The sequence below is a fragment of the Rissa tridactyla genome, chromosome 4 (assembly GCF_028500815.1).
Source record: "Rissa tridactyla isolate bRisTri1 chromosome 4, bRisTri1.patW.cur.20221130, whole genome shotgun sequence".
NCBI classification, from domain to species: domain Eukaryota; kingdom Metazoa; phylum Chordata; class Aves; order Charadriiformes; family Laridae; genus Rissa; species Rissa tridactyla.
The window spans coordinates 70,820,589-70,843,764 of NC_071469.1; the positions used below are offsets into that span (position 1 = coordinate 70,820,589).

General features: G+C 50.1%; 1 protein-coding gene across 4 annotated transcripts in view; it reads left to right on the forward strand.

Annotated features, from left to right (window-relative positions):
• The first annotated feature begins 77 nt into the window (after positions 1 to 77).
• Positions 78 to 23,176, forward strand: part of SAMD4A (sterile alpha motif domain containing 4A) — a 102,100-nt gene continuing 79,001 nt past the window's right edge. For all 4 annotated transcript variants that reach the window (XM_054197804.1, XM_054197806.1, XM_054197803.1 and 1 more), the window contains exon 1: positions 78 to 604. In XM_054197804.1, coding sequence (XP_054053779.1) covers positions 409 to 604 — 196 coding nt within the window. In that variant the 5' untranslated portion in view covers positions 78 to 408. The remainder of the gene's footprint in view (positions 605 to 23,176) is intronic.

Sequence of the window (23,176 nt, forward strand, 5' to 3'; positions counted from 1 at the left end):
CCTTTTATTTTTTTGGGGGGAGAATTTTTAAATTTTTTTTATTTTTTTGCCCCCCCCCCCCCCCCCCCCCACCCCACCTCCATCCCTTCCTCCCTCCCTCCTGTGTGTGGCCGTAAGAGAACCCAGCACCGCACCGAACGCCAGAAGAGAGGGAGCAGAACCCAACCCAGGCCGAAAGCTGCGTCCGACCAAAACCCACCCTTTTTATTGCCAAGGGAGATTTGGTTGTTTTTGGTTTTTGTTTTTTTTTTTGGGGGGGGGGGGAATTTTAATTTTTATCGCTGTTTTTTTTTTTAACCCTGCCCCACCGCATAGGGGAGGAAGCGGAGTCGGGGCAAAGGGAGGCTTTCCCGGTTATTTATTTTCTCCCCCTCGCAGAGGTGTCTCCTCCGGCCGCCGGCTTCGACCATGATGTTTCGAGACCAGGTCGGCGTCTTGGCCGGGTGGTTCAAGGGCTGGAACGAGTGCGAGCAGACTGTTGCGCTGCTCTCCCTGCTCAAACGCCTCAGCCGGACCCAGGCTCGCTTCCTCCAGCTCTGCCTGGAGCATTCCCTGGCAGACTGCACCGAGCTCCACATCCTCGAAGGGGAAGCCAACAACCCTGGTGAGTTGTCTTTTTTTTTTTTTTTTTTTTAAAACTTGTTTTTCATATTTTTTTTATTTTATTTTATTTTTTTTTTTTGCTGCAACCCTACTTGAGTGATGCTCTAATGCAGGCAAAATGAAAAAAAAAAGGGGGGGGGGGGGGGCAAAAAAATAGAAAAAAAGGGAGGTCGAGGGCTCCCCAGCTTGATTACATTAACAGCTTTCTCCTCTTAACATTTCGTCAACGGGTGATGGCTTATTTCAGTTTGATTTTTTTTTTTTTTTTATAATTATTTTTTTTCACAGCGAACTACTCCAGTCTATGGCGTGGTGTAACTACGGTAGCATGAATGATTGGTGGGTTTTTTTTTTTCCCTCCTCCCCCCTCTCTCCTCCTTTCCCCCCCCCCACCCCCCCCCCCCCCCCCTTCCTCCTTCCATGCAGTTTCCTGTGAAATAAGTAAGTCAGGTCACGTAGAGTCTGGATTTTCTAGGCTTCTTTTGGGCAACGTGGCTTGCTTTGCGTTCTGCAACATGCAGAAGCAGCCCATCGCTACCTTAGACAAACTGTTGTTTTCTGAAGGTCTGAACAGCTGGGTTATCCTATTAATTTATTTTATTTTATTTTATTTTCTTAAATGTGGCAATTCCTATTTCATCGTTCAGATCCTGTTTGGACGCATTCTCCCCCCCCCAACCCCGTGGCTCTGAATACCCCCTTGTGTTTCAGCGGAGCTCTAAAGAAAATACGAGTGGGCTGGTTTAGGTTACTTGAACGTACGGGATGCGTTACGGAAAACGTGTGTGGCAATGAAAAGTCCATTTTGGTTTTATTTATGCGGAATTACAAGTTGCCTGAACTCCTCAGAAGTAAACGGAGTTAGAGCGGGATGAAAACGGCATTTGCGCGTTGTGCTGCGTGTTCGTGTATTTATGGGTACGGGTTCCGGACGCGCGTGTTTCTAAGTGCAGATACACGCAGGGGTGCGCATCGCTTGAAGCAGAGTTTCTGGAATACGGAGCGCGAGCAGGGAGGGCGAAATCCGTCTTTTAAGTTGCGTAGTTCTTGTTGCCCCGACCTCTCCAAGAAAATGAACAACAGCACCAAAAAAAAAAAAAAAAAGAAAAAATAAAACCAACCAAAAAAAAAAAAAGGAAGGCAAAGCAACCCCCCTCCTTGTTGCAAAGCATCCCTTTTTGTTTTTTTGTTTAAAATCCCAGGGAGGTGCCTGGGAGCCCATTGCTTTTTTTGGGCTGTGCGTGTGGAAGCGGAGCCGGGGGGCGTTTTCGGGATAGGTGGAAATCTCGCGGGCTGGATCCCGAACAGAGCCCCCAGTGTTGGCCGGGGCGGGGAGGAATGCAGGGTCCTTCTTCTCCAGCTGTTCCCCTATTAGAGCACCGAGCCGGCAAGGATTTTGGGCAGCTGCCTGCGCTGCCATTTGATGACAAGGTCCAGCGCAACGGTCGTCTTCCACCCAGGATGGATTTGAAGTCCTTCTGCAGAAAAAAACCAAGCCGGGGGCTGCTCCGGCGTGAAGGGATCGGGGCTGGAATAACTGGCCGTTCCCTTATATAGCTGGCAGGAATGAGAGGGAGGAATGCCGCGAGAGCGTCTGGGCGCGATAGCGCTGGTTTTATAAACAGCTGAAGGGCCGAACCTCATCCATTTGGGTGGGGAGGCCCCCGGGGGGGGGGGGACAGACAGGGAGGGAACACGCTGTCTAAAATCAGCTGCTCGGGGATATAAATGTGCAGCCTCCCGTGCCCGAGCACAGGCTTGCCGCAATTCCCACTGCGAGTCGGCGCGAGCAATGTATTTTTAATTTTACTTTTTTTATGAGTGTCACAATTTTTCCTTCAAATTGTGGGTTTTTTGGTGGTGATCCCTAGGTTGGGCAGGTAATTAGAGGCAGGGGTGATTTACCTCCTGACCGCAGAAAAGGCAAATTAGGAAGGAAAACAGGGTTTCAAAGTCTCCCCAGGTACAAAGTTGGCGTGGTGGCATTTGCTCGCTGTTGGGCAAGGTGGAAACCAGGGTTTGGACCCTTCCCATCTCGACTCGTGTGAGCCGCTTCCCACTTGCCCCTGTAATCCCGTTGACCTTGCTCGGTGTGGGGATTTCTCCTGCGAGCGTAACTTGATGTCCAGCCTCCTGCCTGCCCCTTAGCATATTTGTGGAGCTGCCGGCGCTCTCCCTGGTGTCTCTTCCCAAAATGAGCTGTTCCTCCAGGGTGTTAGATTGGATATTAAGAAAAATTTCTACACCAAAATGGTTATTGAGCACTGGAAAAGGCTGCTCAGGACAGTGGTGGAGTCGCCATCCCTGGAGGCATTTAAAAGCCGGGCAGACGCGGTGCTGAGGGACATGGGTTAGTGGTGGGTTTGGCAGTGTTGGGTTGATGGTCGAACTCCATGATCTGAAAGGTCCCTTCCAACCTGGGCGATTCTATGATTCTGTGATTTGTAACTCCAAACAGCAAAACACGTATCCGTTGGGCTCCTCTTTCTCACCAAACACCGCTCCGTACAGCTTTCCCGTGGGATGGATGTACTCGTGTGCATCCTGTGGAGCCGAACGTGATCTTTCCCAAGCTGGGCATTGCGTTGGGTGAAGGGTAGCTGAGGGTTGCAGCCAAGAACTGTTAGGAAATGGCTTTTAGTCTCCTGTGTTAACGCCGCCTTCTGCGTAAAACCACCTGTATTTCTTAAATCGCTCCTATTTGATGCCCGTTTTGCAGCCTGGCATTTGTCGCTTGCCTGGCAATGGAATTGCACCAAATTCCTCTGAAAAGCAGCGTCATCATCTAACCTTGTGTTACTCCTTACTGTTTGAATCCCATTGTTTGCATAATTTGGGCTCAATTCCCTTCCAGGCTGGGGCTGAGGTGGTTCCTGGTACGTTTTCCTGGTGTTTGCTGACATGAAAATGGTGCTTTCCTACCTGTAGGTGCCCCACCAGCATCCTTGTTGATGCTGGGGACATGGCGATGGTTGTGTGTGAGGGACTGTGGGGTGATGGGGTTGTACAGCCTAAATGGGATGTAGGAGCTGGCTATAAGATGTGGGGTGGTCACCTTCAATGAAGCATGGGTGAAATCGTCCGTCTGGTGATGCTTGTCACCATGACTTAGGCAACACCGGTCTGAACGCAACGTGTTGGTCTAATGTGCCAGAGCAAGTGTCCAAGTTGAATTAAGTGGTGGGTCCTTGTGAAAAGTGAGTTGTTTTGTCTGTGCAGGACCTGTTGCTTGTCCCAGCCCTGTTGGGAAGGTGGGAAAACTTGAACGTTCCCCTTAGTTCGTGGCTGTAAGAAGAAGGCGGCAGCCCCGCTGCGTTCCTTGGTGGTTGGGCACCATCCTTGACAATATCATCAGCAATAACTGAGATCAGGAGGGAGCCCAAAGGGAGACCAGAGCATGAAATCCTCACCGGCTGGTGGAGTGAGGATTGGAGCCTTGGAGTGTGTGGACCAGGTGTGGAGGAAAACCCCTCTCTACAAAGGTGTCCAGGTTGTTTCTTGCCTGGTTGACTCCAAATGAGAGGTCTAATGTGTGGCAGAGGAGATGGGAAAAACTCAAGGAATAAAAATATCTCCTTTTAACTAGTTAATTGCCATGGAGAAGCAAGCGTATTTATTTTGAAGGCGTTCTAGCTGATATTTTTCCAAGTGTGAAGGTAAATTTTGATAATGACAACTGAGCCCTGCTCCTTAGGACTGCAAACCTGATGTGTCTCTGCTGTGTACAGCCACATATGACCCTCAAAAGACCCTGAGGAGCCTCCTGCTTCCGTGGCTCTTTGGATACCTGCTAAAGCATGGGTGGGGGGATACAACCACACAGAGGGGTGGGTATAACCACATCGCCCACCTCAGAGGAGAAACACCTTACAGAAAGCTACACTGGTGTCTTGGAGCACACTGGAGACGTGGTGACTACATGTAGTACAGGGGCTGCGGGACCACCTGTAATCCCTAGCGCATTTAAAGATATTGCTTGATTATAAAGGTATAATAGAAGTGAGAAGCAAACATGGAAGGAAATCCATGCATTTCTTCATTAGGTGAAGCATACAGCTTGTGGTTATCCTACATGGTGGCTATGAGTAGCCTCAGAGCTTTAATGGTTTAACTGGTGAAGAACGTGAGTTGCTGCTAATTCAGTTTGAGCGCAAATGGCTTGGCCTGCCGTGCATGGAGAAGAATATGGAAACCATATTATCCGTGCACAGAAATAGAAGTTTCAGGTATTACATAGCGCTATTTAAAAGCCTGCTATAACTTCCTTCCTTCCAGCCTGGCTTCGCTGGGCGGCTTCGCTCCCAGCTGCTCAGAGCCGTCAGGACACGGTGACCTCCTCCGAGCCACCGGTGAAGGTCAGGCAGGAGCCCAATGTGGTGGTAGCGGGACCCGTGGTGCTCCTGTGCCCATCGTCTGTGGCTGAGCACCGAGGGGGGCCAGGGCAGGGTATGGACCCGATGAGGAGATGGGGGCTGCTGTATCCACAAAACCTGGTCTGTAGGCTTTTGGCATTGAGTGCAGGATGTGCTTCTGATCTTACCTGCTTGGGCATCCCCTGTCTGATGGCCAGAGGTGTAACTGGGGTTTTCTTGCATCTTCTAGAGTAGTCCCACATCCAGTCCCACCAGCCCTGGCTTTGGAGCTGCCATGGCTTCCTTGCTCCTGCAGTCTCTGCTAGTTGACAGAGATGTTCCTGTGAGTCCTCCAGGCATCCAAACACCCATCTCCACTGATGGAGTTACTACCGTAACGGCTTTAAGCTCTTGGTCTTGAAGGACAGCAAGCCTTCTTTGCCCTGCGCGCAGGACATTAGCCGCTTCACGTGTTAAAGCCAAAATCTTTATTTCATTTCGGCAGGCTGTCAAGTATCACAATGAGAGCACCAGGATGACCTAGATTCCTCGTCCTGGGAAGGACTGGCTGGAGGAAGAGACAAGGGCTGCCGGGAGAGGTAATGCCTTTAATTAGACCAAGTGATGCAGCTGGAAAAAATGGCCAAGCACGAAGGTGCACCAGCTCAAAGGAGGGCTTGTGTGGTTGTGGGGTTTCTTTTTTCCCTCCCCAACTGTACCAGCCAGTCTATTAAAAGGCATTACATGTTCCTGCAGACCTCGCCTCTTGCATCCTTAGGTCGTTGTGGCTCCAGCCCTACGACTGTTGCTGCCACCCTGACCGCGGGAGGGGCCAAGCAGGCATCCCAGCAGGAGGACGGGATAAGGAGCTAAGTCCCATGCTCGGTGGCAGTGATAGGAATTTTTTAAGTGGAACACCGACGTTGGCATCGCGTGGTCCCTCCGCATGCTGGACTCTCCCTGCCAAGGGGGCTGAGCAGCCCTGCCGGCTCTGCTCATTAAAAATCATCATCTGGGACTCTTAAATGGAGAGACCTGCTGAGCTGTTGGACACTGGCTTCTTCTCGTCTGTGTGCTGCAGCTCGAGCTGCTGCCCTGCGTCCTGCCCAAGTTTTGTTTGCAAACTTGAGGGTTAAAAGCTCTCTATGCTGGGCTTTTTTGGAGAATAGCAAGGGGAGGGGTATGGAGGTACAGAGCAATGTTAGCCAGGGGCTTTGAGCAAGGCTGCACGCCCAGTATTCTCTTGTAATTCAAAGATATTTTTATTTTTAAAGATGCTTTTCAGAGTAGCTGTGGGAAGCACTGCAGGCCAGCGTTTGGCTCATGCCAGCCCTGGCTGGAGGCAGGTCCGTGGCGCGGCGTGAAGAAGGGTCCCCCTTGCCCTGTCGTGGGACCGAGAGGAGACACGTCTGGGCTTGCGCTTAACTCTTCTGCATTTTCTCCCATTTGCTTAAAAATGCCTTCCCTGGCAGTTCCTGGCTCATGTCCCTTGCGGACGAAGAAGGAGGGAGAAGCTCCCCGTGGCTCGATTCCATGGCACTAGCAGCACTGATGGCCGTGTCTTCTCCACGGGGCAGAGCTAACGAGGGCTGGATCGTTTGGGTGGTGGCCGTGCCTCTTCCCGCACAGCAAAGCGTGCTGGGGGAAGCTGTTTTTCTAGGTAGCAATGCATAAAACGGGAGTGAGGACAAAAGTTAACTAAGGAGAACAGTGTGGTTTGCTTGCCGGGACCATCGTGTGGTGCAAGCGGGTCTGCCCACGGGTGGGCTGCTCTCTCCCAAAGAGACTTTTCCACACTTTGCAGTGTCCTTTTAATCATTTTGTCAGCTAATGCATGCCTCGGCGAGGGGCCTGATGTCAGGGTTAATTTCCCCACTGACTGCAGTTGGGGAAAAAAATCCCGCTGTTGAAGTGTGTGGAAAAGATCTAGTGAAGTGTTTCGTGTATCATCGCGGACCTGAGCTGGAGTTCTCTGCCTGGGCTAGCTTGTCCCTTGGTTTCCCTCCAAATGCTGATGTTCTGTGCAGATATCTCACGTTTGCACTTAGAAAAGGAGTCGAGGTGAAGTTCTGCCCCGCAGCAGGGGGTGCAGGGAGGCTGCGTGAGAAGGGGAGGAACTGCACGAGGCATCACTGATGGTGTGTGGCAGCCTTCAACCTGCCGAGGTACGGATTGATGGGAGAGGTCGAGGATGGCTCTACAGCAGGAGCTGAATAAGAACCAACAGTAGAGCCGTCAATTAAAATAATCTCGTTTGTGAATTATCTTCAAATGAGATTAAATGGATGAATGGGGGGAGCGCTCTGCTCATGGCTGGGCCGTTGCTGGTGGATGATCATCTGTGTGGTCAGGTCCTTCGGCGTATTAGACCTCAGCATCCCAACAATGCTGGGTGCCCCTCTCACCATTTATATTTTACGTGGTTGCATTTTAAAATGCAACCAGTCGATTTTAAAACAGTTGATGCCCCAGTCAGCCAAAGTTTCCCTGAAGTGGTTGGTGAAGGTTTCTGTGGACCAGGTGGATCACGGTGCAAATTCCAATCTTCCAACAATTTCTTGAGCTTTAACCTTTCTTCTTCTCATCTTCCATCAAAAAACACCTTTATTTAATTTGTGGCCCATGAAAGCAATTTTTTTTACCAAGTGGGGAGTTACGTTTGCAATCAGCGCAACTGAAATAGTAATTAGTGTGAACGCTTGCTTTATTTTAAGGTGCATTCGTCAGCGCTTCAGCTCTCCAGCTTCGTGTTCATGTCTAATGTTACTGCAGATAAGTGCTGTGAGAAAGGGCAGCCCTTGTGCTCCCACTGCATCCCGACCCCAGGGGTTGGAGCCAGTCGCTCCTCGGGGTTGGACTCATCCACGGGTGAGGGGATGGTGTTCTGCAGCGGCTGCTGGGCTGTGTTTCGGGGTTCCCACCTCATCGCCCCAGTCTTCTCCCCGCTTCCTGTGTGGTGCCAAGCGAGTGCAGGAGCCCACGGCAAAGCACGGGGCATCGTGTCCGAAACGCTTTCTGTCCGCGGAAACCCATGAGAGGGGTTTGGTTGGACTGAACCTGTACGTGAATGGTGTGTGTGTGCATGTGTGTACCACCGAGTGCGCAGGTGCCCTTTCCGTTTTCACTGAATAAACAAGAGCGTTACTTTTTTTACTAACTCTTTCTCACGCAAGAGCTGCTGAGTAATCTGAAAGAGGCTGCAGGCCCTGATGCGTGAGACGCAGGGGTTTGTATGCTCACTGCTCACCCCTTTTCTCTTAAAAACCCAACGCGTTTATCCATGCAGTGCTCTGGTCCTAGGAAGGAGACCCAGAGATTTGGAGAGGCGAGTTTGGCGGCGGCAAACAGCCAGGCTGATGGCTCTCCATCCTGGCCCCAGCAATTGCAAATGACGTTGAGGTTGGAGCGAGCAGATCCCTTCCCCGCTTCCCACCCGTGCGCCGCTTCCTCTTCCGCAGCAGATGCGTGAAGCCAAGGTGAAAGATCTCATCAAAAGAAGGTCGGGATTGTTTCATAGAATAGTTTGGGTTGGAAGGGACCTTAAAGATTACCCAGTGCCACCCCCTGCCCTGGGCAGGGACACCTCCCACCAGACCAGGTTCCTCCAAGCCCCATCCAGCCTGGCCTTGAACACCTCCAGGGATGGGGCAGCCACAGCTCCTCTGTGCAACCTGGGCCAGGGGCTCACCACCCTCAGAGTGAAGGCAAGAGGAGATTTAAGAGAAGGATTTACCAGCTCAGGTTCACCCGTCCGATGCCTGGTTCACAGCTTGTGGTTTTATCTGTGTATTTGCTTGTGGTGACTCCATGGCATGGTACGGTTGGATCAAAGGCTTTGGTGAAGGTGTCTGAACTCGTTTTTCCTCGTGGGGCTCTGTGCTTGCGGAGCCGTCTGGGTGTACGGTGCAGCACCTCCTCTGAGGCTTCCCAAGCTTGGGGCTGGTGTGAGGGAAGGCTGTTCTTGCTCACTGATGAAGTCTATGGACTTTCTGATCTCTTGAGTTGAAACCAGGGTGATAACCATGTGTTTTGCTACTGTCAATTCAGGCTGCTGCCCTTCGCAGATACTTCAGGGCATTTGTAGTGCTTGAGCTGCAGCGCAAAAACCTTCTTGTATCATATATAAATAATCCACGGGTCAGAAAAAGGCTTTCTCCTGCGCGTGCTACCATGCTTCAACAAACTCGTGGTCATTTTGTATTGCGAGTGTGGGACTCTGTTATGGAAAACACGGCCGGATGGTATTGATGGCTCTGTTGCACCGAGGGCTAAGCCACAGCTTCTGCCGCAATCCCTGCGAGCCTTCCCTGACATTTGCAGGAGCTGGACGTGGCCCAGCGTGTCGAGCTATCGCGCCTGAAGATGTTATTTTACTTACAGTAACGCTAATATTGTGAGTGTCGTCTGCAGCATCCGGCAGCTTTGCTCCGCTCTTTGCTCTCGAGCGAGGCAGCCCAGGCACGGATGCATGGGGCGCTTTAAAAAGCTTCTCTTCTGTTACTGATCCTCCCAAGTAATTCATTCCAGATTTCTCTTTTTCTTTTTTTTTTTTTTTCTTAATGATAAAACTTATTTCAGACAAACCACAAACCTGCCTTATTTTTAACCAGTTAGTTCTCCCGCTCATTGCCTACGCTGTTGCCCGGTTGGGGTATGGGCATGTGTTGCGTTCGGAGTTCTGATTGTTGTTGTAAGAAGTTATTGAGTGGGTGGTAAAACAGGGTTTGACCAAGTGTAGCTTGAAACATTTTAAAACTCACATTCCGTGCCACTGTATCTTTTTTTCCTTATTTCTGTGTTCTCAAAGAATTAAAAACCCTGAACATCACAGATAGGTTCTTCTTGTCCTTGGGTTTTTCCTGTTGGTCCCCTTCTCTGTGTCCCTTGTCTGCAAGGGGAAAGGAAAAAGGGGAAAAAAAACCACAAGCGGGAGAGAAATGTGGAGGGAAAAAACCCGCAACTTTTGTTGTGAAGAAACTTGGCTCATCTGACGTTTGCGAGCAGAACATAGTGTTTCTGCAGCAGCTGCGGTCTGCGCTCCTGCCTTTCCCTGCTTTTCATAATTTTCCTGTTGGGATATTCCCCTTGTTTCTCATGCAGCAAAAACCAATGTGATTTCTCTAGCTTTTTTTTTCTGTCTGTTCCCCAGTGTGCTCAAATTGCCCATGGGGTCGGCTTGGTTCTTGGTAGGCTTTCTGAAAATCTCACAGTTCCAAATAAGTGGATTATTTAAAAAAAAATGCAAAGTCCTCAGGCTGTTTCCCTCCAGATAATGCAAACATAGATGAAACGTTGGGTTATAACTACCTGAGTGACCTTTTAAGATAAGAATTGTTATTGACTGGCGGTATTATGTTAAACTGATAAGAATTCTTTTTAAAAGAGGAGGGGAAAAAAAACCCAACAAACCCTCCAGTAACCATAACAACTTACGTGGCAATGCATGGGCAGCGCACAGCTCCTTCCTGACGCTGGTGCTGAGGATTCCCAGGGGATCCCATCCAGCAGCCCCTTGGGAAACCTCCCCAGAGCTTCAGATTGGCGCTGTGAGGGATGCCCAAGGTCGTTAGGAAGAAATTCTTGGCTGTGAGGGTGGTGAGCCCCTGGCCCGGGTTGCCCAGAGAAGCTGTGGCTGCCCCATCCCTGGAGGTGTTCAAGGCCAGGCTGGACCAGGAGCAACCTGGTCTGGTGGGAGGTGTCCCTGCCCAGGGCAGGGGGTGGCACTGGATGATCTTTAAGGTCCCTTCCAACCCAAACCATTCCATGAATTTTATCCGGAGCATTGGGCTGGGGCTTGGGCTTGGTGCTGCAGGTTTGGGAGTGGTGGGAGGGATGGATGCTGGGAACAGGAAGGATGCTTTTGGAAGTCAAAGGAAGATGCTTTTAATAGTCTTTGCTTAAGAAATGAGCAGCCAGGCAAGGAAGGCTCTTCCTTACTGTTACTGTGCCAGCAAGCACAGCACAGCCCTTGGAGCCCTGCTGGGAGCTGGGTCCCATCTCTGCGCCCCAGCAGAGGTGCCAGCTCCTGTTTTTGGTTATTATAACAGAGTTAGGAGTCTGATGTGAACATACACGTACTTAAAGCCTTCCTTCACCTGGCTGAGCCCTGCTTGGTGGGTTTGCACATGCTGGGTCGCGGGGGATGCTGTCAGTTCTAAGCAGAATTCACGCTTTTGCCATGGACTGCGACCGTGGATGGTCGTAGATGCTCCATCCCTGGAAACATTCCAAGTCAGGCTGGACGGGGCTCTGAGCAACCTGATCTGTCGGAAGGTGTCCCTGCTCGTGGCAGGGGGGTTGGGCTAGATGGCCTTTAAAGGTGACTCCAACCCAAACCATTCTGTGGCTTCGTTACCTTCTATTATCGGGGGCTGCCACTGAGATTGTCTGAGGTGAAGAAAACCAACCGCGAACAACTGGGTTTTCTTACCACCTGCTTTTCTTCTTCCTCCTCCATCCCTTTGCACTTGTATTACCTGCGTGTCGCGAGTTTCCCGGTTTTGTGGACAATGTGTGTCCATGCTCGTGGCTCGCAGGCGGGGGTGAGCCAAAAGGTGACCGAACAAGAAGCAGCAGCTCAGAAAACGCAGAGACCCAGGAGGCCTGAAAAGAGAGGGGACAGGCCTGATAAAACCAAAAAATGCTCAAAATGTCTTAGAATTAGGTCTAGGAAAAAAATAATTAACTCCATTTGAATACGTACCAGCGGCGGAGGCAAAGGTGTGTGACTCGGCGTGTCTATTCGGGAAATCAATTACTTGAACCTGCTCGGTTGAAAGAGTCACGGCAGCAGCACGAATCCTTTTACCGATCGCTCTTAGCACTGTGTAAAGGTGTCTTCTCGGACTGCGCTCGCCAACCTTTCATCACATTATTCTGAAGCAGTCAGTTGGATGCTGAATGCTTTTTGTAGCTGATGTCAAACCTCGGTCAGCCGGAGACCCTTTATAAATAAAGGTGTCCGCTTGTATTCAGGCATACGTGGATAATAGCTACTGTAATTCAGCTGTCCGGCTTGGCTACCCGGCTTTTATAAATGACTGATCAGAGATTCCATGGAGAATGAGTATTTAAAGGGATGGAGCTGCTAAAAGTGGTCTCTGTGCCGATAAGTACAGCAAGTCTCTATCCCCGGGACAGGTGGCCGGCCTTGTCCTCCTTCCACTCATGTCCCGGGTTTATATTTCACACAAAGCGAATGTTGCATTAATAAAACCTCAGTGCTGCGGTTAGATCACAAGGCTCTGCATTAATTTTTTTGCAGGCTGCACCCAAATCTCTCAGTTTGTCATCTTTTTTTTCTTTCTTTTTTTTTTTTTTTTTTCTGGGAGCGGGTAAACACTCAGAGATCTCTCTGGACAAGCCACAGCAGCTGGAGGATACTGGTTTCTCTATGGAGTGGAGGAATTTCATCAGGGGAGCTATTGTTCGACTGTGTTCTCAGCATTTTGGCAACTGTTCTTTAGATTAACCCTACAGAAAGGGGAGGGTGCTCTTTGCCGGGTCTGAAATAATTGCAAAAATGTGGGCAGATGCTTTTGCATTGTTAGAAGTCGATACTGGTTGGTAGTGGGGAAGTGTGGTGTGGGATTAAGGAACGAAGAAGCCTGAGTTGTTTAAATCCCTCCTAAAGCTAAACTGGATGTTGGTGTTGATGTTCAGTTGCTTTTTAAAATAGAAATAGTTGACGCTTTCTTCCCCTGTCCTGAGCAGTCGAGATGCGGTGGGTCGCAGCTGGCACACCCAGCCCATCTCCCGAATGAACTAAGACAGAGCATTCGCTCATAGTCCCATTTTCCTGGGCACAGGCTCTTGTGCTTGAAAAGGAGGAGGATTCGGTACGAGAGAAGCGTCCCGCATATGGCTTGGGTATAGCGGGTGGGGAAGGAAACCCTCTTCCAGCTCTGACATGTTTGTGCCGGGGTTACCTGTGTATGGGGTCCTTTTAACATTTATTTCTCCAAGCATTTATTTATTCCTGCCCTGCAGCTCCCGGCAGAGCTGTTTATGTGGCCGTATATCCACGTGCGGTGTACCCCAGCCCTTTCACCGTTTGCATCCCCGGCGGAAAACATCTTGGCAGAATGTGCCTTCTCTGGGGGGACACTTTTGTTTGCTTATTTTTTGTAATTAAAAAAAAAAACAAACCCAAAACAACCAAACAAAAAAGGTTGCTAAAGCTTTTCCCAGGAGACATTCAGCACTTCTGAGTGACTTCTTGCGTTCCCGGGCTCTCATCCTGCATGGGAAGGCGGGGCTGTCCCTGTGCCCGGGTGACGCTCGTGGGCTGGTTCGTTTTTGGGCTCCCCCGGCACTGGCCAGGCTTGGACCCCCTCACTCACACCTAATTGCAGTGTTAATGAATCCCACCTCGAGGGTGGGAATGAAGAGGGATGCAGTCAGCCACTTGATGAACCACCCTGCTGAAGTCAGTGATGCTTTCAGCTGTGTTGAAACGGATAAAAAAAATAACTTCTTAGGGGCTTGCGTGTAATTTTTCTGAATTTATCCTGCTGAATTTGGCCCCCTGGCACAGGTGGAAAATGGGAACAATCTCCCTAATCCTGCTAGGGCCGTTGCATCTGGAAGGAGTCTCTGATCCGGAGAAAACAGTTTGGATATTGACTCTCTCTCTACGAAGGCACATCAAGGTGTTCTTGAGCGGACAAATGGATGCTGGTGGCTCAGGAGAGGCAGAGCTCCTTGCTGCAAAAGCTTGGCACGTGCCAAGAACCCTCGTGATGGGTCAGGAGGTGGCTTGAGATAGCCAGCCCGGTGTAAATCCGGAGGGGTGAGCCGTTCCCAGGGACAGAGGGAGGAGCTGCGCTCGCCGTGGAGCAGCGCGTGCACGGCAGCCTGGGCTCGGCCCTGCTCGGGCTCTGCCGTGAGCACAAGGACGCTTTGCTCATCCGCAGCCCATCGTGGTCCCTGGGGCCTGGAGGAGAAGCAGGACCCCGAGAGTGGTGGCTGAGGGGTGATGGAGCTCCTGGCTCACCATCCAGCAGCTTCTTCTCTGCCGGTGCCTGCAGAGCCCGGTTCAGCCCCCAGCTCCACCAGTTCTTCAAAACGTAACCAAGGGTTGTTGGTTTTTTATATTTAACCTGATGTGCGTGTTTTGGTTCAGTTTACCCATACAATTACGCTAATTTGCTTTCTTATATACCAAGAGATTAAAAATGCATCTGGCAGAGAGGATTAAAAACCAGTGATCTGGCTGTTGAGAAGCCCGCGATGTTTTAGGGTTTCCTTTCTAGGTGTGCAGAGCGCTGTAACATAAGCAAATGTGATCCTTTGTAGTTGCAGTTTTCACAGGGAGAGCTCGTTAAAGCTAGCGCGATTGCTCAAGTAAATGAGAAATGAATGAATTTAAAATATAAGACTAAATCCTACCACATTAAAGCAGCACTCATGATTTAAGAGCTTGATTTTGGTTTGGTTTTTGTTTTTCTTGTATGCGAACCCGGAGCAATAGGGTTGCTTTACCTTTTAAAGGATTTAACAAGTCGCTCTAAATTTCTTTTAATGTTGCAGTGCTTCAAAATAATGCACGGTCAGACCGAGCGTAACTAATTCCAGTTTGAAAGCAGAGGGTAGCCGGTTTCTCAATAGACTTACAATTAGTGCAACAACAGTCCTGCCTTCGAGAGGGATGTAGCAGGAAACGAGACCACTGGAATCTCGGTGAATAAAAATATGTGCTTGGGGATTTTTTTTTTCCTTTTTTTTTGTATGAGGAGAAGAGGGAACCCTATAAAAGCCATGGTTTAATTTAATTTTTCTTGCTCTCACACATGCTTCTGGCCCAAGAGGAGTCGTGGCAGGCGGTCAAGACGTGATGAAAGTGCCCTTGCAGCCGTCAGGGGCTGGCAGACCCCTTTCAAGGGGCTGTCTTTTGAGTCCTCATCCCTTGGTTCGTCTGGATTTACCTGTGGCAGGGTCCCAAGGATGTCGAGAGCTTTTCTCCTGGAGTCTGAGTTGGGCTGGTGCTGCTGCATGAGTCCTGTTGCTCCGTCCCAGCCCGGCGCTGGGTTTCCAGGGGCGGTCGCTTTGCTATTAATGCCGGCCCAGGTTGCCCAGAGAAGCTGTGGCTGCCCCATCCCTGGAGGGGTTCAAGGCCAGGCTGGACGGGGCTTGGAGCAACCTGGGCTGGTGGGAGGTGTCCCTGCCCAGGGCAGGGGGTGGCACTGGGTGGTCTTTAAGGTCCCTTCCCACCCAAACCATTCCACGATTCTATTTTGCAAAATCTTATTGTTGCACCATCAAGACTTGTTGTCGTGAATAGTAACTTCATCATCTCGATGGCAAAAGTACCCCTGGCTGTTTTCGTGATGCTCTTGGTGTGCTGCCCGTTCTGCCCAAAGCATCATCCTGCGTTTCCTGCAGCAAACCCCGCAGTATGTGTGTGGCCAAAGCAGATCTTGCTTTAGTCAGGTCATCTACAGAGATCCTGCAACCTGGCCTGGCTGCGGTGCGGCTCTGATGGCTGGCGTTAACAGCAAATAACCGTCACTGCGTCACCGTAGTGTTTCAGGTGGTGCCCAGGGTCCTCCCCTGCCATCATTAGAGGGCTGTTTCACAACTTGTCCCTTATCGCATGTGTTAATTTTGCTTTTGAAGTCCGGACTGCTGCCACAACCTGTGTGCATCCCTTCTTTTCTTACATCGTGGTCTCCTGCTGCCAAAGGCGGCCGGGAGCCTGGTGACACCTTGAGTACAGACGGGGAAAGGAGATCTCCCATGCTCTCACTCCCATTTACCTTCCCTTGCCTTGCCCAGAGAGACTATTTTCATGATGTAGAAGTTGCTGCTGATCACGGCGAGCGTTTGCTGCTGTGTGCCCAAGGGGAGACAGTGAGGACATGTCCCATTTCCCACCAGCCTTCCCTGGTGGGGGCTGTCAGGGAGCCCCGGGGCTGCCCCATCGCCGCCAGGATGCAGGTGCCAGTCCCTGGACTGCTCTGACTCTTCCCAGCTGCGGGATGTGGCCACCAACCTCCCGTCCCCCAGGTGCCAGCTGGAGCCCTGCCAGCAGCACCAGCCTCGCTGGGCATCACCTTCCCGCTGGCAGAGCCGTGGCCAAATTAAAAAAAACAAACATTTTTCTCTTCTCCTACCTATTTTGTGACCGTTCAGCCTCAGGGAGGGAGATGGGGCTGGGGGCATCTCTCCAGCCATGCCTCAGGCTGCTTTTATCTCCCTTCAAATGTCTGCACACCCTGGTTTGCGAATACAGTCAGCTCTGCCTCGCTCCCTTAAGGGTTTTGGTTTTTTTTTTTAATTTTTCTTAACTCCTTCTGTGCCCCTGGCTGATAGAATTTGGCCGGTTGTGGTAGAAATCCCAGTGTTTGCTCCATGCTTGCGCTTTTTTTTTTTTTTTTTTGTTATTGGCAGCGAAGACCGTATGTTGCGGCTCCTGGGAGAGAGGAAAGCGGCGTTAACTTTTCATCTCTGTCGTCGCTAATTTACGGGGTGAGAAAGTGGCCCGGGTCTGTTTTTTTTTTTTTAGGAACTGGGTATATACTGATAGTACCAGTGTCGGTACTGAATAACTCAATAAGCTGAAGAACACAGCAATATCTAAAATTAAATCTGTTCTTAATTGCCGGGTTATAAATGGCAACATTTTCTCCAAATGGAATTAATTTATTATTTTTTCAATTGCCGACACAAGCCTCAGCAGCACAAACCCCCCCCGGTTAGCATTAATACAATAATGAGGCGCTTCCAAAAGGTGCGTTTGGCATCTGCAACATACAATACAATCTAACAAACCATAAACTATGTCAAAATACTCTTAAGGTACTAATTAAAACTGTAAAAAAAAAAAAATGTAGAATAGATGAATACATTCCAAATTGTGACTTTTCAATGAAGCTCTTTCATAAAAAACATTGTTTCTTGCCAAAACAAATTCAAAGGCATTTTTGTAATTTCTGTTGGGGAAAGGAGGAGTGTTTATCCAGCCTTTCATGTTGGCTGGGTTTTTTGACTTGTATTTAAAAAAAAAAAAAAAGGCAGTGCAAAAAAAGAGGTATTTTTTTCTGAATATGCATTAAAAAGTCTTGCTCCTGTCCTCTCCGGAGGGATGTGGGGTGAGGGCTGGAGAGGGATGCGCCCTCGGGGGCGCGAGGCTCCCAGCGGTGGTGGGATCCCCTGGTCCGGTGCGTGTGGGGCAGGCAGGGGGCCCGAAGTGGTTCCACGTGGCACAAGGATGCCGGGGGTCCTGCCGACATTGGTAGCTCCTGTTTTGGGAGGAGGAATCCCCCCCCTGGGGGTGCTTGGAATGGGGACGGGGTTCCCCCGGGCTTGCTTCGCTGAGCATCTTCTGCAGCCACAGGCATCCAACTAGTGCACAAAGCAAAACTCCTTGAGGTATTTATAGTTTCCCCTTCTGATTTTTTTTTTTTTTTTTTCCAGTCCTTCCAATTTTGGACACATTTTTGACAGCTTTTACCTGCTGAGTCACCATTCATCCCCTTTCACGGGAGCTACTCCTGCCATACCAATTCCGTGAGCAGGCTTAAGCAACCATCATTTAAAAATAAATCCTGTCAAGGAAGTGTTTTTATTCTCCCTCCCCCCCCCTTTTTTTTTCTTTTTTTTTTTTTTTTACGTATCGCCAACTGCTTTTCCTGCTGTGTGTTTTGCTTTCTTGCACAAGATGGCTATTTTATAGCTGTGATGCCTTCGCGTTGCTAAGGATGGCTTTATGATTTATTGCACCCCGCCGCAGCATGCCGTATGGAGGAACTGGGTGTCGAAACCAGATAACGGCGCAACTTTTGAAGATAACTGTATCTGATCCTGCAACGAGCGCTTTGGTTTTCCTAAGGTGGATTTTTTTTTTTTTTTTTTTTTTGTGGTAAACCACAACTTGAGCACAAACTGCTTGTTTCTTATAGCTCCTTTTATTAAATAACTCGCCATCCGCAGCAAGTAGCTGTTGCTTCTGATGGACGGGAAGGGAGGGTTGGTCTTTCCAAGGGTAACACCAATATCCAGGTCGGCGTTCTTTCCCCCTTCCCAGGTTCAGACGGCGCGAGTGTTTACAGCTGGTTTTGCAGTGTTGCTTGGCGTTTAATCTGCAAGACTCGCAGGTTGGTCAGGCTGCGACAGCCACCTCTCTAGGAACCGCTCAGAAAGACTTTGGATGCATCCAACATCTCTTATTTAGGGGATCGAAGCACCTGCCTCCCTGTCGCTTCCTGCATCTCGCATTTATTTGCTTTATTAGCTGCAGTTTTGCATGTTGGGTGGTAAACGTCAACAATATCATTAGCTACTTCCTATTTCTCTATTCCCACCAACGTGAGCCCACGCTGATGCTGCGGATGAAGGGGGAATGTTCCACACTGTGCATGGCTGTTCTGCCTGGGTGGCGTGTTCCTTATTTTGTGTGTGCTCCCACCTTCCTCCTTTCCGGAGAATACGCTGCAGAAATTAAATATTTGGTCTATTTATAAATTTCAGTCTCTATATTAATGCCTCTACATATTAATCCTCCAGGTGGTTGCATTTCACTGTAATACAGCTGCTAGTGGGATGTTAATCTTGGTGAAAGTCTATTTTAGCTTTCTCCTGGTCGTCCAGCCTGCTGTCGTCCCACGGGGCAAATCCTCCCCCAGGAGAGAGGAAGGGAGACTATTTCAGGAGGAGCAATGCGGGAGGGAACAACTGCAGCTGAAACCGAAACCTGGTTTGAGAGGAGGAGGCCGGGAAGGAGCTATTTCAGGGGACGGCTTGCCTGGCCATGGTGATCCTGGGCACGGAGGTGTCTGTCCTCCTCCTTGGTGTCTGATCATCAGCACTAGTTCTGACATGAGCGCCTTAATCCCAGACTGGCAGGGGTTGGGAGGGACCTCTGGAGATCATCTCGTCCAACCCCCTGCCAAAGCAGGGTCACCCAGGGCAGGTTGGACAGGAACGCGTCCAGGCGGGTTTGGAATATCTCCAGAGCAGGAGACTCCACCACCTCTCTGGGCAGCCTGTGCCAGGGCTCTGCCACCCTCAAAGGAAAGTTTTTCCTCACGTTGAGATGGAGTTTCCCGTGTGCCAGTCTGTGACTGTTGCCCCTTGTCCTGTCGCTGGGCACCACTGAGAAGAGTCTGGCCCCATCCTCTTGCCCCCCGCCCTGTAGATATTGCTGAGCATTGATGAGATCCCCTCTGTCTGCTCTTCTCCAGGCTGAACAGCCCCAGGGCTCTCAGCCTGTCCTCAGCAGAGAAATGCTCCAGTCCCTGACCACCTTTGTAGCCTCCGCTGGACTCTCTCCAGCAGTTCCCAGCCTCTTGGCCAAACTGGAGTCTCATCCTGCTTGCAAACATAAGCCTTGTTTTCTTTCTTCTAGTTTATTCTAATGAGTGGCCCATCTTTTCCGTAACTAAACTTCTAAGGCCCTGGGGATACACGGCATTGATCGGATGGTAAATCATAGAATCATAGGGTTGGAAGGGACCTCTGGAGATCATCTAGTCCAACCCGCTTGCCAGAGCAGGGTCACCTAGAGCAGGTTACACAGGAACGCGTCCAGGTGGGTTTGGAATGTTTAGGTGGAACTTCCTATGCTCAAGTTTGTGCCCATTACCTCTTGTCCTGTCCCCGGGCACCCCTGAAAAGAGCCTGGCCCCATCTTCCTGACATCTACCCTTTAAGTATTTATAAGTGTATAAATCTGTGACCTCAAATTCAGCAGGGCGGCTCAGGTCGCCCCGGGAGCAGGGTTTCAGTGTGAAAGCTGCGGTAAGGATGGCCGATCCTGGACGCGATGCCCTAACCCTTGCCCCTCTAGTTTTTTCTTGACAACACAGAAGGCGACAAGCTTTGTACTTCCGCTGCTTTTAAATCTGAATGAGTAATTCAATAACAAGTAGCTATCAGTTCATCGCTTTCATGTTAAGGAGAAATCCTGTCGTTTTAAAGCCTTTATAAAAGAATTGGATAGTGAGCTAATTTCCAATCTTGCACGACTAACCAGCACTTGAACATAAGGCTTCCCTTTATCTTTGCAGTCTCTTTTGTTATAGCAATCTTCAGCGTATGGTTTTTGGAGAATTTAACATCTAGCTCAGACACATGGCGACACACTCTTAATCCGCTCTGCGCGTATAAGTCTAAAAATGGCTTTTTTTTTTTTTTTAAGTTTCCAGGATGCTTGTGATCACTTAGCTGTAGAAAGGAAAACAAAAGGCCCACCAACACCAACAGTTTTTGCAAAGGAAGGTTTCTAAAAATGCATCTCCTTTTAGTGAGGAGAGCACGTGTGTCTGGGCCGTAACACAAAAATTGTTGACATGGTTTGCTAAATTTGCTAAGGGATTTTCAGTGCTGGGGATTTGGTTTTTGGGGTTTTTTGTTTGTTTTGTTTTGTTTTGTTTTTTTAACAGTTGGGAAAACCTTGTAAAAGCTTGGCGTCTGCGGTGGTCCTTGTGCCCCGAGCCTGGGCACAAGCTTCCTTCTTCTGCCCTTACATCTTTCTGCTTGTTTAAGATGGAGATTTTGTAAATAAGAGGTTTTCCCTTCCCTCCCTTCCAGCCTGCACGGGGACTTGGGGGCAAGTGGCTCCTCACATCCTGCATCCCGGGGATGGGGAGGGAGCAGGGATGCTGCAGCCCCTCTCCCCGCTGGCATTAGGGCGCTGTCAGCAGGGTCAAAATGCTAAAATCACAGCAGGGATGTGTGTAGGGGGAAAGGGGGCCATGGTGGCACGGTCCGTGCGTCACCACTCCCAAGCAAAAACGGTTTTGTGATTGCAGGGAAAAACCTTCCAGGTTGTGGGATGGGGCTGGACGTTGGAACTGGAGCTGTTGTGGTACTCCTCCCTCTGCCCAAAGATTCCAGCTTCCCATTGTCTATCAAATAGAAGGTGAATTGGGCCATGCGGTATTTAAATTGGTTTGGAAAAATCAGCTTTTTCCTGGTTCCTGTTCGTCCTTCCCCTCAGCTGTTCCTTTGGCTGGTGATGTGTGGTACAAAGGAGGAAAAAAAAGAAGGGGAAATCCTACTTGGGGATAAAGAAAAGTGTATTGTCCCGAGCACTGGAGCCGGGCAGTGAAGCGTGAGAAGGGCTCACATGGGATTCATTGCGGCCGCGCATTTCTCAGCTTCAGCCGTTTTCCCATCAAAGCAGAGGCCACATGGATATCTCAGTTTCTATTATTGCCGTGATAGAGGAAGCATTTTGTATCTGGGATAACAGCTCTAGGGGATTTCTTGGGTAGTTTGGAGAGATAGTGGGCCTTTTGACCCAAGCAGAAGCCGCAGGGGCTCTCGGAGTCACCGAGGATGATGATGGTGTGCTATAGTGTATCTGAACCTTGCTCAAAACATGCAAGCTTTGCTTCATTTTTCCTTTTTTTTTTTTTTTTTTTTTTTTTTTCCCCAGGGGGTTTACATGCACCACTGGTTTGTACTTGGCTTTCTTCTAGCACTTCTTTCTCCTTGGTCTGTGCACAAGCCGAGAGCCGATTCCCCGGGAAGGCTCGGCTCCCCGTTGGCATCCCAAGAGGAGCGGGATGAAGGCACTCAGCGGGGTGTCCCTGCCCGTGGCAGGGGGTTTGGAACTAAATGATATTTAAGGTCCTTTCCAACCCAAACCATTCCATGACTCTGTGATTCTAAAGGTCTTTACCAACCGAAATGATTCTGTGGTTCCGCTCTGGGAGGGGGACGGATGGGAATTCCACGTGTGGTAGGATGGGGAGGTGCCTGCCCACCCAGGCTTGCTGTGGAGCAGGAGCGAGGGGACCCTTTGGCCCCAGGGAAGATCCTCATTGCCTCCCACGTGCCGCAGGATGGCTGGGAGAGTGATGCCCCTGATCCAGACCTCTTAAAGCTGTTGCTGTGCTGCTTTCGGCGGGGAAACGGGAAAGGTGTGGATGAAGGTACTGTCTGGTGGGTGCCAGAGCCGCTCCCCCCATCCAAGACGGCAAGATAAGCCGAAGGAAAGCGTGGGGATGGATTCCCTCCCTCCCCTGGCATCCGCATAACCCCGAGGCTTGGCTGGTGTTTCAAAGCTGCTCTGTGGCTGTGTTAAATTTAGGAGCTGGCTCATGCAGGCGTGGGATGCGCCATGGGGCAGGAGTGGGACGGGGTGACCGCAGTGACCTCCTCCTGCTGGGTCCATCGCCCTCCCTGGCCCAATTCTCCACCTGCGACATCCCTGCTCCCGCTTTCAAGTCAAGTCATCAGGAATTAGGGGGTTTTAGGCGGAGCTTTTGATGTTGGGGGAGGAGAAGCAGTGATGAGAGCGGCTCCTGCAGGGTCTCGAGGTGTCCCCCATGTACAACGTTGTCTTGTAATTTGCATTCGGGCTGTAAAACATGGTCTTTTTGGCTTGAAGAGCCAGGTTGGTGCGGACTTGCAGAGCACATGAGCATGCAGCTCCTGCCTCTGCAGGCATGGGTTGAACTCGGAGTATCAGCATCTCTCTTGATGCTTGACCTTTTGCGTGCTCTCTCTTGCAAACACACTTTATTTTGCAGATTTGGGGGGGAAAAAAGAAAGAAAAATACGTAAAGGTCTGTGCTAAAGGCAGCCCTGGTGGGCCGGCTTCATCTTTAGCCCATGTTTGTTTCTTCGTCCTCCCTTCTCTCTATAAGAGGAAGATAATCTACCTGGCAAGGGTGCTGGGAAGCTAAATTAATTCCCGCTGAGGTCTTCGGATAGAAAACGCTGCACTAAGCACAACGTGTGGGTGTAGGCACGGTGCTGTACAGCACTCGGATGGCGCCTGTTAACGTACACGTAGAAAATGTGCTGATATCTTTCAGCTCGGCTTTAAAAAAGTCGCCTGCACCGTTGAAAGCGTAAATATAGGAAGACTAATCAGCCCAGCGGTGCTCTCTGCGACCTCCAGCTTGCGAAGAGAAGCCTTGTCTCTCCCTTCTTTCCGTACCCACATCCTCATCTTGCGTTACAGGTCTCTGCTCAGGATCCCGTATTTTACTTTATTTTTCCCTATCTGATGGTTACAGAGGACTTCAGCTCTTCGTCAGGAGGCCTGACCCCCCCCTCCTGTTGCCAGGCAGCGAGGTTTAAGTAAAAGGGTAGTTTCTTTCGGTAGGAAAAAATAAATAAGGCTCCACCTGAATTTCCTGAGTTATTTTTTTTTTGGTCAAGAATAGCCTGGAACGCTCCTGGCCAGAAACAAATACGAGCCGAGGTGTCTGAGGGGAGCGCAATAACTTATTTGAACTGAGTATAATGATTTATTTGGAGCGGGC